The sequence below is a fragment of the Apiotrichum porosum genome (genome assembly GCF_003942205.1).
Source record: "Apiotrichum porosum strain DSM 27194 chromosome Unknown scaffold_1, whole genome shotgun sequence".
Taxonomy (NCBI): Eukaryota; Fungi; Basidiomycota; class Tremellomycetes; order Trichosporonales; family Trichosporonaceae; genus Apiotrichum; species Apiotrichum porosum.
The window spans coordinates 1,662,302-1,676,745 of NW_021167108.1; the positions used below are offsets into that span (position 1 = coordinate 1,662,302).

A 14,444-nucleotide genomic window follows, 5' to 3' on the forward strand; every position below is an offset into this window, starting at 1 on the left:
GAAAAAAAAAAAACATAGAATGATAGAGAGTATGATCAGGGGGAGTCACTGGGACCCATCGTGGAGACCGGAACTAGAGAGAGAGAGGAGGGAGAGAGAGGGAGAGAGCAAGGGGGAAAAGGGGGGGGGGGGATGGAGGGGGGGAAACACAAGAAGCATTAACGATCACGTTACTCTGCGCTGACGTCCCGGCCGAAGGTATACATGCCCTCGATAACCGAAAGGACAGAGAGGAATTGCATGAGCAGTGTTTGACTGAGAGGGTTTAGCACAGCTCCTTCGAAAGCCTGTCACTCACGCTCGGATGGCTTGAGGCGAAGTTTGAGTCGAGCATTCCATCAACTGAATTGCGACAAAGCGAACTTTCTGGACGAGGGAAGGGCCGTTGGTCGCGACACACTCCTCGGGGAGACTGTTCAATCCATCGAGGAGGTCACATGCAATGTCTTCCGCCACTTCGTTGTTCTGCACACCTGCCAGACCGCCGACACCCTGCATAGGCATGTGCGTCAAGGCGGACAACTGCAGAAGGAGAGCCTCGCGCGTTTGGAGGAGCACGAGGCGTACGACTTGCTGAGTGACGAGAATGTTGCCTTGCATGACGAGGAAGCTGTTAATGTGTTGCGTCTCCACTGCGCCCGTGAAGAAATCCATAAAGCGGCCTTTGAGGTTGGCCTCCCATCCTTGCGCCGGACTGCGGTCAGCGCAGTCAGGATACACAGGACAACTTACCTTGCGGCGCGGGAGTCGTAGGCTGAACGGATCCGCAGCGGACTGGATACATCCGCAGTGGAATTCAACACACGCTCACGGAGCTGGTTGACATTTTGCAGGTCGGCGAGAATGCTGTCGACGGAGGGAGCCGCCTTGCGCCGTTGAAGAAGAAGGGCATCGTTGAGGATGCGGAAAAGGTTGGTAACAATGTTGAAGCCGGCAATGACCGGGGTCATGCCAATCGGCTGCGGTAAAATGCCGTTAGAAGTAATCTGCTCATCGTCGACCTCGGTCGGCAGACAGAGACCTGGGGCGTCCTCGAGACGCAAACAGATGGTACGGGCCCGCATACACGCCGAACTCTTGTCCGCCTGGAACAAGAGCCAGTAGATCCTGCGACGTATCTCCGACTCGATGGGGTTGAGGCCTTCGTAACTAGATTCTTCATTGAGGCGCATGGCGAGTGCGCACTGGTTGGCCTGTGATGTGACAATCACATGCGCAGTGTTGTTGCCCAAGAGTAGGTGAACAATGCCCTCGAGGTAGAAGATGACAACTGTAGCAGGTCAGTAAAGGACCGACCAAGTATGTCGGCTCACCAAACTCGGCCCGAACCGGCACTGGGTCTTCCCAGATAAACGCGACCTTAGTCCTCGCTACGCGTACGCAGCGCCGCGCGAGCGCCTCCACTTCTTGCTTGTCGAGGTTGACAAGAACGCGAGGGACCTGCACCAGAGTCGAGGCCAGCACGACTAGAACAAGAGAAAAGAAGATCGGATCCGTCTTGTCACGGCGTGCTGCTAGATCGGCAAGAAAGGTTGGCCTGTGCAGGCAGGGCGTAAGGGGGTAGACATAGTCAAAGAACAGCTGGATGATCTGGTCCACAACGGTAGGGGACACGACCTGGTCGAGGCTGACGGGGATGGCGGACATGTCCACATTGGGGCTGCCCGCCAGAAGGGGGAAGGAGGGCGAAGTAAGGACACTATGTGGTGTGTTAGCATATGGCCCCCACCGTCCTTTGAGAATGAGGTGACTGCGCCGGTTATGTGAACGCCTCCACCGCCGCACGTCACTGGCCACTGGGAGGTGGGATACTTACGGTGCGTTGGCATCAAAAGCGAGTCCGCCACCGGATCCTGACGTTGTGGTTGGGATTGACCGCGCCGTGTCCATCGACTCCACCGCCGTCGGCGGCGGCGGCGGCAGGGTGTATCCGTGGGCGGCGTCAGAGATGGCGCTCAGATCGCTACATCCGTTAGCTTTGAACGCCATGGGTATGTTGGACTTACACCGGGGCTGGTCCCTTGCGGCGCACGACACGCATGCGGACACACTCGAGTGCAAAGCGGCGACAACGAGCGCATGGGAGCTTGGCAACGTCGGGGTGGTCAGGTGGTACCAGCGGGGAGGGCTCGCACCGACGCCTGTGACGGATCAGTACACGTTTTCTCGCCAACAAACAACAACAGAGGCACTTACTTGCCCTTGCGACACGCTTCGCAGCCTTGGATGGATCAGTAGTTGTCGCGACGGTACACGCTATGGCAGACTCACTCGTCAGGACTTGCTGGGACCCGCTGCTGCCAGAGCGAGGCTTTTTGCGTTCAGTCGAGTCTAGCTCTTCGTCCATCGACCCGGGACTCGCGAGGAGGTTGTTGTTCATTGTGGACGAGGTGGCTCGCGGAGGAAGTGGAGGCCGTGCGGCTGAGGAAGGAGGAATAGGGTAGGGTGCGGACCTGCGTCGTTTGTTGGATGATGATGAACTGTCAAAGGGGAGCGGGATGTCGCTTGCCAAGGGGTCCAGAGGGAGGATTGGTAGGATGCGCGGCGGCGGCGAAGTTGCGAGCACGGAAGACGAGGCCGTCGCCTGGCCTGGCTGATGGATTACTCCCGCCCTACGAAGGTGGCCTGCGACGGGAGAGAGCTCGCCCATGGAGTTGCCGCGGGAAAGCAGGCGAAAGGGGAGGGGGGTAGAGGGTAGAGGGTAGAGGGTAGAGGGTAGAGGTGCAGAAGGATGGTAGGATGGTAGGATGGCGGCGGGCTGCAATGCACGAAGAAAAGAGGTGCGTGAAGAGAAGAATACGGATGGTCGTCCAAGGGGGCGTTGACGACGACGGTTGAAGCGAGAAAACGAGAACTAAAGTGTAAACTGCCTGCCCAGACGGCCGGCGGCGGACAAGGGTGAATGGATGATGAGACGAGTCAATGAGCCAACATCGGGGACAAAGAGACTGACCAGTCTTGCATTATGTGTGTGGCCGTGTGGGGGTGTGGGTGGGTGGGAGGGTGGGTGGACCTCGTGTCCTCCCTGTGTCTCTCTGACTCTCGACGTCCTCTCTCTCTCTCCTCTCCCTCTCTCCCTCTCTGCGCCGGCTGTTCCGCGTTCCGCTCCTCGATGCTCCCGGACTCGTCGCCGCCATGCCGCTGTCCATCTGCAGCCATCTGCCTGCCAGCTGGCCAGCTGCAGGCTGCTGCCCAGCCGGCGCTCTGCCCCCACCCACACCCCGCCTCTCTTCCCCGCGTGGTCATGCAAGAAATGGGCCAAATGGGCTCTGGGGACCCCTCGTCGGTCGCCAGCGTGCCAGCGTGCCTGCTGCCTGCTGCCTGTTGCCTGCTGGGCCTGCTGCGGCACTCGTGCTCGGCATCCTCAGTCGGCCCTTCGTTTGACCCATGCCTCCATGGCCTCATCCCTCTCATGCCTCTCACTTTTGCCCCCCCGGGGGTTTGTGGATCCGTGCCCACCTACCGGTCTCACTTTCGTCCCCTCAACTTTTTGTCGCCATTGTCTCCATCATTAATGCGCGCATGCCATTCGGCTCGCCTGCATGTCCTGCATTTCCTGGCACGCGCGCATTCCCCCCTCGACCTCCCATCTTCTGCCGACGCGCACACACCCCGGGTCGGTCGGCCCCCAGGGGGGGTCGGTCAGCCGGCACGCCACCGACTCAAATGAGGCGGGGCCTGTCCAGCGCGCCAGCGCCCAACCATCCCGTCCAAAGCGCATTCTATGGGCCGACAAATTCTGATTGCGAGTCTGCCTTTCAAGACCTACACCCTCCTGTGGCTCGTCACCAAAGCGGTCCGGGCACAGACCCAGATATAGGAAGCCAAAGCCACTTTGCCACTTGACGGGCCCCGCCGGCACGTCCGGTCAGTCGGCCCGTTTCTGCAACCGTCTCGGGCCGTGAATGACCTTGGCGTTTGGGCTGGCGTGGCCGGCGTCATGGGTGCCATGGCTTTTCGCACGGTCCTCTGGCCTCTGGTGTGTTCACTGATCACTGCCGTCCCGGGAGCCTGCTGCGACTATTGCGCTTGACCAAATTAATGAACTGCAAGTACAACATGGCAGAGCAATAGTAAAAATGTCCTACCGATGCAGGGTATTCTCTGGCACTGCTCCAACAGACCACATGGACCAGGGCAAGGTGCCTCGCAGGCCATGATAAGCGTGTCACCCTTCTCAGTCACGTAGATATTGAGCCCTAAGGGACTTGGTTAGCAACCTCGCTGGAGACATCATATGGGGTCCAGGTACATACCAATCGTGAATGCGATCAAACACAGCAGTGAGGTAGGACGTTTCACTGAGCAGCACCTCGAACTGTTTAATCGCGTCTTCTTCCGATAGGTCGAGCATAAACTTCTCTTGGACCTGGCCATGTCAGTGGCCAGTTTGGAGGTAATATCTCACCTTCCACACAGCTTTGTCTGGCTCAAGCTGGATGTCCTGAATACCGGCGTCCACCATGAGAGCCACAAGATTGAGAATCAGGTTGGAGTTTTTGCGTAGACCGATGAATGCCGTGTAGCAAAGAGCCGTGAAGCGGGCGTAGTGGGTCGAGCCTGTGCCTCCCATGGCGTCCACCATCTCTTTGCACACTTTGACAGGGGGCGGGTATGGCTTGGGATCACGGCCGAGAATATAGCCAAAGTCGACATGGAAAAAGTGACCTGCCAGTTAGCAAGATGCCGACCTTCTTGCCCTTACCATCTGGCGACAGCATCAGGTTATCCAAGTGGCGATCGCCAACGCCCAGGACATACGTCAAAACAGAGTAACCGGCTGAATGTTAGCAGATGCTATCCGTAGACGGTTTACACACCGCAGCTGCGAATAAAAGTGTCCATCACCCCGGCCTCGATGCCGTAAGTGCCGAGAGCACCGTCGTCGGAATGACCCTCCCGCAAATAGTTTTGCAGACTGCCATACTCGGACATGATGGCGGCCAAACTCTTACTCGGAACGAACTGAATCATGCCTTCGCTGGTCGCTGTTGCCAGGACCGAGTATGGGCTGAGACGCAGGTCGAGATTTTCCTTGCGCAAGAGACGATCCATGAGATTGAACAGCTGAATGACCAGCTGGTCTTGGCGCAAATCATCACCATTCTTGAAGATGACCGGGTAGTCTGGCGACAGGCTATCTGTATCGGCATCCTCGTCCTCCTCGTCCGCCGGTATCACCTGGTCTCCAGTTTCGAACCAAACGAGAAGGGGTAGCAAGTTAGATTTGAAGATGGACGACCGGTCGGCGGCAACGGAAGTGACTGATACTCGGGGGTTCAGGGGAAGCGGCAGAGGAGCAGGGAGGGGGCAAAGACCATTGCGAGCGTCGGCAATGTACGCTTGAAGTTTGTCAATCTTTCGAGACCTCGAGTCCTTGGAGCCCCGAATGTCCTTGGCACGTGCTGATAGCGACTCGACCAACTCGCCCTGGCGACGCAAGACATCCCTTTGCGCAACACCCGCTGATGTTTCCAGCAGCTTGGTCATGAAACGGAATGCCACCTTGGTGAACATTTTACCCGTGGGGGTGCGTGTGTCACACTCGATCATCAAGTACCAGTGGAAGGTGGTACCAAACTCCGGGTTGGTAACCGCGCGGTCGATAAGGAATTGAGCTAGCCCACTCTCTTCGGCCTCATGGCTAGGTGCTACCTCGCGACGACGGTGTGAACGTGTGGATGGGATAGGTTCATGCTCAAACTTGAGCGCTTGAACGAGTTGTAGCAGATATAGGAGAATTTCCTTGTCATTAGCTCAATTCCACTTGCCAAGAGCTCACGTCATCGTCTGCCCGCTTCAACCGTTCCACTGCAAATGCGCGTACACGCCGGTCGGTGAATCCCGGGCCAAGAAGTTCCAAAGCGTCGTCCATACCGACATCCTGTCCCCACAGGGGGAGTAGCTTCTCGGTGGCCTGCTTTGCTTCAACCGGATCAGACCAAGTTACACATTTGAGGAACTTTGTGAGCGATCGAGGGGAGCGGAAGAGCGAAAAGCGAAACTTCCACAAGAGGTCCTTGTCGTTGGCAGACAGCGACGCTGTGGGCGGCAAACTAAATATTTCCTAAATTATCAGCATGGCGCATAACTTCCGTCGTGGTGCTCACGTTCAACCTGTCACGGTCTGCAGGGCTAGGCTTGAGGTCCCTGCCCTCGTCCCCTAGACGCTGGCTACGTAGAAGTTTACGGTGCTTGATCTCCACGGGATTCTCACGCCACGAGTCAGGATCATACAGTTTCCAGAGGTTCTTGTCGGTGGTGAGGAAGTGGGGCGGCAAAGAAGGAGTATGTTGCTGCGCCTGTGGGGGATGCGCGACTGGTTGAGGGGGATTGGGAATCGGACTCTCGTGCTCCGAGAAGACTACCGGAAAGTCAAAGTGAGGGAGGTCGATGTATAGGAACAAGTGCTGCGATTTGTTCGCTTCAGCCTGTCGGGTCAGTAAATCGTCGTTCCCATGTCAGCCTACCGCATGAGCTCGTTCAATCTGACGGAAGGCTATCCGGTCGAGCCAGTCAATCTTGACAATGTCCCCACGCTCGTACTCCTTGACCAATTGCTCTAACCGCCCGGTCTCGTCCTCGGCCATCGGCATCTCGCAAGGCGTCGTGGACTCTGGCTTGGGATCGGCTTCCACACCGCGATGAACATATAGGCGCTGCTGGCCACGGCGCAGAGTCCTGGAAATGGTAAGCTTAGCACATATTAGGTGAACTGCACCGGTCAGAGCTAAACAGGCTCATTGTGGTACCGCCAACTGGGACGTTCTTGCCTGCGCCTTGAACATCCCAGATTGTGAATGCCAGCTGGGAGTTGGGTAGCAAGCTTGGGTACGTTATAGGCAGTACGATTGACTGGTTCCATCTACAAGTCAGCACCGTTGTATTAATTAATTCCCTCTCACATGTATGACCTCGCAAAGTCCTTCCACGCTGTTCTGAAGGGAAGAGTCTCGGCCTTGCCATCGGTCCACAGTTGACAGGTGACATACAGGTCGGCCAATCCTCTGCATTGTCAGTATCTGACCGACGGAAAGAACTCTCACTCCTTATCAACCCCCGAATGCCTGAGATCTTCATTCTCCAGTAGCTGAGTATACGTTCGTTTTGGGATCTTTCCTTCGAGGGAGACGCTGGGGCACAATGGTGAGGACAGGTTCGACGAAGGGCATGGGTTTCTCTCACATTTTGATTGCGACATGCAGTCCAAGGTCGCTGAGCTTTGCGAATGAGAGATCTTTATCTCTAGATGGTTCCCCTTGCATGTTGGCAACAGTTATCGTCCATGGACTGTAGCCGGTAGAGGGAGGATTGAATGTCGAGAGTTGTTATGTCAACACATTGTCACTCAGCAATGACGCGCACCACACTCTCTCTGGCGGCAGTGGCGAGCGGCCTCTTTTCCGGAGTTCTCTCTGCATCTCCGTATCAGCGATGCGGTGGATTTTCGGTGGACCCAAAAGTTCAACTTCGCGGCACCATGCTTCAAGCTCTGCTCTCTTTGTGTACACAAACCTACCAATAACCATGGCCCCGTCACAGCTGTCGCAGCTTAAGGCTGCGCTCAACACAGCTGGTCTGAACCGCAAATCGGCCTCCAAAAAGGATCGCAAGGGGAAAAAGGGGAGGTCGCAAGATGTTGACCGCGCGAAGAAGGCTGCCAAGCTCGACGAGATCCGCGCCAAGTTCAACTCGTTTGACGAGCGCGAGACCAAGGTGAGGAAACGGACACTATGGATGGACTGCAGCTAATAAACTAGACCAAGCACGATGTTGGGGGTCGCAAGTTGAAGGGCGTCACTGGTCGCCCTGCGGCGGCTCGCCAGGCCGGTCTCGAGCAGCGTCGCAAGACCCTCCTTGAGGAGCACCACCTCCGCGACCACACGGGAACGTTCCGTGATCGTCGTTTTGGTGAAAATGACGCTACAATGTCGCTCGAAGACCGTATGCTCGAGCGTTACACCCGTGAACGGCAGAAGGGCCAGGGCAAGAAAGGCGCCTTCAACCTCGATGACGATGACGCGTTTGGCGACGACGACGAGGACGGCTTTGCTCTTGGCGGTCTTACGCACGGCGGTCGCAGTGTCATGGATCTCCCCGGCGACGACTTTGACGCTCAAGGCCTGGGAGAGGACGACGAGGAGGACCGTGGTTTGATCGGTCGCCGCCAGGTTCACCGCGAGCACTTTGGAGGCTTTGCCAACGACGAGGACGAGGACGAGGACGAGGTGAGTTGAATAGGTTTGGATCAAGCTAACATTCACAGCCCGAGCGCAAGAAGACCAAGCAGGAAATTTACGACGAGATTATTGCCAAGAGCAAGGAGCACAAGGCAAGTTGTTGTTTGTGCGGTAAACGCTGACTGGCAGCTCGAGAGGCAACAACAGAAGGAAATGGACACCAACATGCGCGAGCAGCTTGACGAGGGACTTGACGAGCTGCGCGAGCTGCTTGGTGGCGCAGTTCCTGTTCGCCCTAAGGTGCAACTTCCCGGCCCCTCAAGAACAGCGGTCCCTCTCCCAGGCCAGAATGACGACAAAGACTATGACCAGTTTGTTCGTGCTCTGGCATACGAAGCCCGCGCCAAGCCCAAGGACCGCACCAAAACGGAAGAGGAGATCGCCGCCGATGAGAAGGAGCGCCTTGAGGAAGCCGAGGCTAAGCGCCTGCGTCGCATGCGTGGTGAGGACTCGGAGGATGAGGAAGATGGCGGACGGAAGAAACGCAAGGCGGATCGCGCCCCTGACGCCGACGACCTCGACGACGACTTTGCTGGCGATGTGGACGAGGATGGAGGCATCTCCCTTCTTGGTCCTGGTCTTACCCGCGAGGCAATTGAGACCATGGACGTTGACGAGAGTGACGATGAGGACGAGGACGACGATGATGGCGATGAGGAGGACGGGGACAGCGAGGATGACGACAGCGATGAGGACGATGAGGACGATGAGATGTCGGCCATGGAAGACCTCGACTCTGACGTCGAGGGCAATGACGACGAGGAGCCTGTCGCCCGCCTTGTCAAGGGCAAGGCCAGGGCCAAGTCGTCCAAGGCCAAGGCTGCCACCAAGGAGATTCCTTACACTTTCACCTGCCCGGCAACGGTCGAGGAGTTTGAGGACCTTCTCGAGGGCCTCGACGACAAGGCTCTTCCCACTGTTGTTCAGCGTATTCGCGCACTGCACCACCCGAGTCTCGCCCAGGGCAACAAGGAGAAGCTTCAAGAGTTCCTCGGTGTTCTGCTCGACTACATTCTCATCTTGGCGTCCCAGGACACACCGGACTTTGGCATCATTTCCGCTCTGGGCCCTCACCTCGTGGCTCTTGTCAAGCTCAACCCTTTGACCGCAGCCTCACACTATGTCGCCAAGCTCTCCTTGATGCAGAAAAACCTTCAACGCGGAATCGCTCACGGGCCAAGCAACCCCGACTCGAAGACGCTTCCTGGCGCCCCAGAACTTGTCATTCTTCGCCTCGTCGGCGCGACCTGGTCGACTAGTGACTTTTCGCACCCAGTTGTTCAGCCTGCAGTGCTGCTTATCGGCCAGTACCTGTCACAGAGTCGTATCCGTGGTATTTCCGACATTGCGTCGGGCCTCTTCCTGTGCTCCATCATTGCCCAGTATGAGTCAATGTCGAAGCGCCTGGTCCCCGAGGCCGTCAACTTTATTGCAACGTCGGTCCTCTCGCTGGTCAAGCGCCGCAAGGACGCCGCACCTGTCACTGCGTATCCCGACGTTATCAGCTGTGATATCCAAATGACAACGAGCGTCTCCCCTCAGCAGCCTGCCGACCTCGTCTCTGCGTTGAACGAATCGGACGAAGAGCAGAACAAGGCGGACCTGTTGGCCGCTGCTCTTCAGCTCATCTCATCGTTTGCCACTTTATACGCATCGACCGCGGCGTTCATTGAGCTCTTCACCCCCATCTTGGCGGTTCTCGAGGGCTCTCGCTTGGCCAAATTTGCCCCCGAGCTCAAGAACGTCTTCACTCAAAGCACTTCGAGCCTTTCGCGCCAGCTTGGCTTCGCCCGCGACGCTCGCACCCCCCTCACACTCCAGGACCACAAGCCCATCCCCATTGCCTCGTATGCTCCCAAGTTCGAGGACGACTTTGCTCCCGGCAAGCACTACGACCCCGACGTGGAGCGCAACCAGGCGAACAAGCTTCGCGCCGAGTACAAGAAGGAGCGCAAGGGTGCTATCCGCGAGCTTCGCAAGGACAACCGTTTCCTTGCTGGCGAGAAGGCGCGCGAGCAGCGTGCCAAGGACGACGAGTACAACTCCAAGATGCGCAAGGTCATGGGATCACTCAATGTGGAGCGCGCCGAGGAGAAGGAGATGGAGCGCGAGAAGAAGCGCGAGAAGCGTCGCGCTGGAAGGAGCTAGCTGGGATCGTCCGGGCACTGTGGTTACCCGCAAAGCGGAGCACGTTTCATTTCGTAGAGGCATTAGACATGTATCATTGCATCCTACTTGGTTACAAACCACATGGCCAGTGGGTCCAAAGAGTGCAAAAGAGAGCTGTTTTCACCGCCCTTTGCGACGACATCTCTTCAGTACTTCCTGACGCCCTCTGTATACATGACAGTTGGCTACTCACCGCAAAGAAACTAAACGGCAGTACTGGAGGCCAGAGAGAGGATCAAGTCGCCCGGGCAAATCCGACTACCCTCAGCTCCTGCGCGCGTCATCAGGCACGTGAGGAGCAACATTTATCCACTCGACTCGAGCGAGTACTCGCTTAGCAGATCTTAGCACCGTCCATTCCGCCATTCCATCACAGGACATGAACAGTGAGTCTACCATGCCCGTATGATGTTGACGTCGACAGCAGCACCCAATGCCTCCATGGCTCAGACCAACCTCGGGCCATCCGAGGCGCCGTCCCGCACCTCCAGTCCCCCGGAAGGCGAGCTCCCTGTCGTTGTTCGCCAAGCAAAGGACAAGGACGCCAAGGTGATCGCTGACATCGGTTGGCGTGTCTTTGAAGCAACGTTCGCGCACACATGCAGCGCGGACGATATGAATGACTACCTCAATACAAACTTTACGCCTGATGTTATCTCAGCCGAGCTGCGCGACGAGCGCAAGACATTCTCCGTTGCGAGCATTGGCGATCAGGTCGCTGCCTTTGCCGCTCTCACAACCGGCACTCATGAGCCTTGCCTTGAACACATTCCCGCGCCGGAGCGTGTCGAGCTGCAGCGTGTCTATGCCGACATCAACTTTCACGGACGGGGGGTGGCACGTGCCCTGCTCGACGAGACGCTCAGCGTTGCCCGCAAGCAAGGCTACAAGTACATCTGGCTCGGCGTCTGGGAACACAACTATCGCGCACGTCGCTTCTACGAGAAGATCGGCTTCAAAATGGTGGGCAGCCACGACTTCTGGTTGGGCAAGGACCAGCAGACAGACGACATCTTCCTGTTGGAGCTTTGATATGCACCTGTTCATCCATTCACAACACGGGGACCTTCTGTAACAACCTGTAACCCTCCTTCTAACCGTTCCGCTCGCCCCTACACTTTGCAACGACGCATAGATATATATGGAAGACCTGTCTCGATTTATGCGCGCAAAAACTTGGTCAGGACCTTTGCAAACGTCGCCGTCGCCGAGCGAGACTCCTCGTACGTGATGATAGAGTACGAGATGCGGAAGTAGCCCACACCCTTCCCTCCAATGTTGTGCGGACCCTTCGAGTCGAAGCCGATGCCTGGTGCAAAAAGGACAAGGTGTTCCGCGAGCTCACGCCAGAGCTTGCCCATGAGTACATCGTCGGCGTCGTTGCCCAAAAGGTGGTAGTCGGGGTGCTGGTCGAGATGGACGGCCAGGAAGATGAACATGCCTGCCGTCGGCGGGATGAACGAGCAGAGAGGGGTGCCGCGGCTGGACACGACGCCGCGCTTCTCATCCCATTTTGCCTCGGCGCTGCCAGTAGGGTGCTTGGCATAGGCAGTGAAACCGCGACCGAGACCAGCCGTGTCGCGAACCAGTGGGTTCAGAGCACCGTCATCAAACTCGAGGTGGAACTGGTCGGCCAGCGCATCGCACATCCAGTCACGGCGCATCTTGTATGCCGCCTTGATACCACGTAGCCAGCGCATGTACCCATCCCAGCCCCAAGTGTTGAGCATGGTAATGGTCATTGCAGTTGCAAAGCCACTAGGAGCCTGGGTGCTGGCCTCTGCGATGCGTGTCAGGCGCTCGACAAAGATTGGCGAAGATGTGATCCAGCCCAGGCGCGATCCAGGGCACGAGGTCTTGGAGAATGTGTCGAGGCGAATGACACGGCCTTCAGTGTCCACAGTAAGGTAGGTAGGAGGCAAGGACTCGATGAACGCCGCATTGCCTTCCTTGCCTTCCTGCTTCTCCAACTCGATCTGACGCTGCTGCAGGGGTGTCGCATTTGTGCCCTGCTGCTGATACTTGCCCAAGAACAGGGTGTAATAGGGCTCATCTTCAACGATAACGACGTCGTGCTTGGACGCAATAGCGTAAATGGCCTTCTTACGGTCTCCAAGCATGGTCGCGCCCGTAGGGTTCTGACCCGTGGGGACGGTGTAAAAGACACGAGGACGCCTCCCCTTTGAGTCGTCCCAGTTGGCCAGCACGTTCTCCATATACTCGGGAATCACGCCTTCAGCGTCCATCTTGAGAGCAACGGTATTGACCTCGTAGGGCATGTAGGCGTTCATTGCGCCAGGGTACGTCCACTCTTCCACGAGAAGACTGTCACCGAGTTCCAAGAGCATGTTGAAGACCTTGGCAAAGCCGTCGGTCGCGCCTACGTCGAGAATGACATCCCAGTCGGCATACGCGGGCTTGTAGATTTCCTCGACGTATCGACGAAGGAACTTTGGGAATGCAGGAGGCCCGGTAGCGGCTTGATACTGAAGCGAGGTGGCAAGGGAGATGGCCATGGGATCCTTTGGGTCTTCGGCATACTTGGGGATCGTAAACGAAATGTTGGCCCCACCAAAGAGCCACGACAGAAGCGACTTCTTCTCCTTGCCTGGGACTCGAGGGGGGTCGAGGGGGAGGTGGTCGTATGGAAGGATAGTGGCCGATAAGGTCTCAAAGGGGAAGTAAGCAGGTGACGGGATGCCTGGATTGTGTCAGCAAGTACATTACATCTCTGCCATGTCGAGCACCAGTGTGCTGCAATCCCTTTCTGACTTACCACCGGCCATCGACACCATACCCGGCAACGACGCATACTTGTACATTTCCTTCAGGCTGTTTGCCTGACGGTTCTTGGTGAGGCGGTTGATGTGGTGGCTCATGTCCTTGGCAAGCGGAAGCTCAGCCAAGCGGCGGGGCTGCGCCACTGGGACGGACGGGGAGACATCCATGTTGAAGGTGGCCAAAAGTATAAATGGTGTGACAGATGTTGAGAGAGGAGAAATGTGGGAAGTGGGAGAGAACGGAATGCAATCAACGGAAGGGTGGTGATATAAGAGAGCCCCGGCCGGAGGCGAGAGCTGATTCTGGCTTACTCACTTATCTGGCCATCTCTGGCGAAACGCTCTGGCGCTCTGGGCCATCGGATCCGCCCGTCTCGGTCATGGCCGCCACGGCCCGATGGGCAAAAGCAAGAGTGCTACGCCTGCTACGTACATAAGGCCTCTGGCCTCTGGCCTCAGGGGCTCGAGATAATTGAGTGTGCGCGTGCATGCGAGCAAGCTGGCCAAGCTGGGACAGGTCTCAACATGCTTGCTGGTACTGTTGCTGCCGCTGTTGCTAGGCACTACTACTGTGTACTGTGTGCAATAAATATCCAAAGTTACCGTTGCCCCAAATCCCTCGACAGATGACGCTGGCCGCCGGGCACAGCCAGCAACCACCCGTGTGATCGGCAGGATTTGCCGCCGGTATAAAAGGATCACTGAAGTCTCGCACAAGCAGCACTCTACTTAGTACTGACTGCGCTGCACGCACGCGCTGGCTAGCCACCGATCCACCGAGCAGCGTAGGGATGGAGCACATCAAGCAGATCGAGCACATCACGTGACGTTCTGTGGCCTGCGGTGGTGTTGTTGTTTGAGTGTCCCTGAGAGCCACCGCTGCACCGCTGGCCGCTGGGCACACTTGAGAGATGGAGACCCCGACGCACCAGAAGTAATGTCAATTCCCGTCTCTCAATCTCTTGTGTGTCGATACACTCACTACTCTATCTGCTTCTTACAGCGCTGAAACGTGACTGTTTGGCAGCTGGCCAGCTGGCTTGCTGGCAATTGCTGGCCGCTGCACACACCCCGCTGTGACCCCAGCCAGCCCGCCAGGGTGAGTACAGTGTTGCTGCGCCGAGTTGGACGCCACTCGTCAGATGTCGCAAATACACCTGGGAGCTGGGGGCCGTTATATGTGCGCGCGCGCGGCGTGCGTTTGGGCCCGTCGTCGCCGCCGCCATCATGGCCATCTTGCGCGCCTTGCGCGTCT

At 57.3% G+C, this 14,444-nt stretch overlaps 5 protein-coding genes across 5 annotated transcripts; 2 read left to right on the top strand and 3 right to left on the bottom strand.

The window, feature by feature from the left end:
• Positions 1–170: 170 nt before the first annotated feature.
• Positions 171–2,380, bottom strand: EHS24_000594 (uncharacterized protein; the record flags this gene model as incomplete). Its single annotated transcript, XM_028616418.1, has 7 exons — positions 171–255; positions 299–694; positions 733–1,270; positions 1,314–1,699; positions 1,817–1,963; positions 2,033–2,141; positions 2,197–2,380. The coding sequence occupies 7 exons, from the start codon at positions 2,378–2,380 to the stop codon at positions 171–173; spliced, it is 1,845 nt and encodes a 614-aa protein (XP_028480275.1).
• Positions 2,381–4,199: 1,819 nt separating this feature from the next.
• On the bottom strand, positions 4,200–7,265 carry VPS34 (Phosphatidylinositol (PI) 3-kinase; the record flags this gene model as incomplete). Its single annotated transcript, XM_028616419.1, has 12 exons — positions 4,200–4,207; positions 4,303–4,369; positions 4,409–4,668; positions 4,706–4,780; positions 4,821–5,745; positions 5,783–6,067; positions 6,111–6,431; positions 6,471–6,681; positions 6,722–6,865; positions 6,906–7,007; positions 7,047–7,133; positions 7,186–7,265. The coding sequence occupies 12 exons, from the start codon at positions 7,263–7,265 to the stop codon at positions 4,200–4,202; spliced, it is 2,565 nt and encodes an 854-aa protein (XP_028480276.1).
• A 262-nt stretch (positions 7,266–7,527) lies between these two features.
• NOP14 (nucleolar complex protein 14) lies at positions 7,528–10,388 on the top strand (the record flags this gene model as incomplete). The annotated part of the gene is made up of 4 exons (XM_028616420.1): positions 7,528–7,716; positions 7,761–8,228; positions 8,267–8,336; positions 8,464–10,388. The coding sequence occupies 4 exons, from the start codon at positions 7,528–7,530 to the stop codon at positions 10,386–10,388; spliced, it is 2,652 nt and encodes an 883-aa protein (XP_028480277.1).
• A 462-nt stretch (positions 10,389–10,850) lies between these two features.
• On the top strand, positions 10,851–11,441 carry EHS24_000597 (uncharacterized protein; the record flags this gene model as incomplete). The annotated part of the gene is made up of 1 exon (XM_028616421.1): positions 10,851–11,441. The coding sequence occupies one exon, from the start codon at positions 10,851–10,853 to the stop codon at positions 11,439–11,441; it is 591 nt and encodes a 196-aa protein (XP_028480278.1).
• Positions 11,442–11,569: 128 nt separating this feature from the next.
• On the bottom strand, positions 11,570–13,357 carry EHS24_000598 (uncharacterized protein; the record flags this gene model as incomplete). Its single annotated transcript, XM_028616422.1, has 2 exons — positions 11,570–13,110; positions 13,186–13,357. 2 exons carry the CDS (start codon positions 13,355–13,357, stop codon positions 11,570–11,572), a joined length of 1,713 nt encoding a protein of 570 aa, XP_028480279.1.
• Between the last annotated feature and the right edge of the window lie 1,087 nt (positions 13,358–14,444).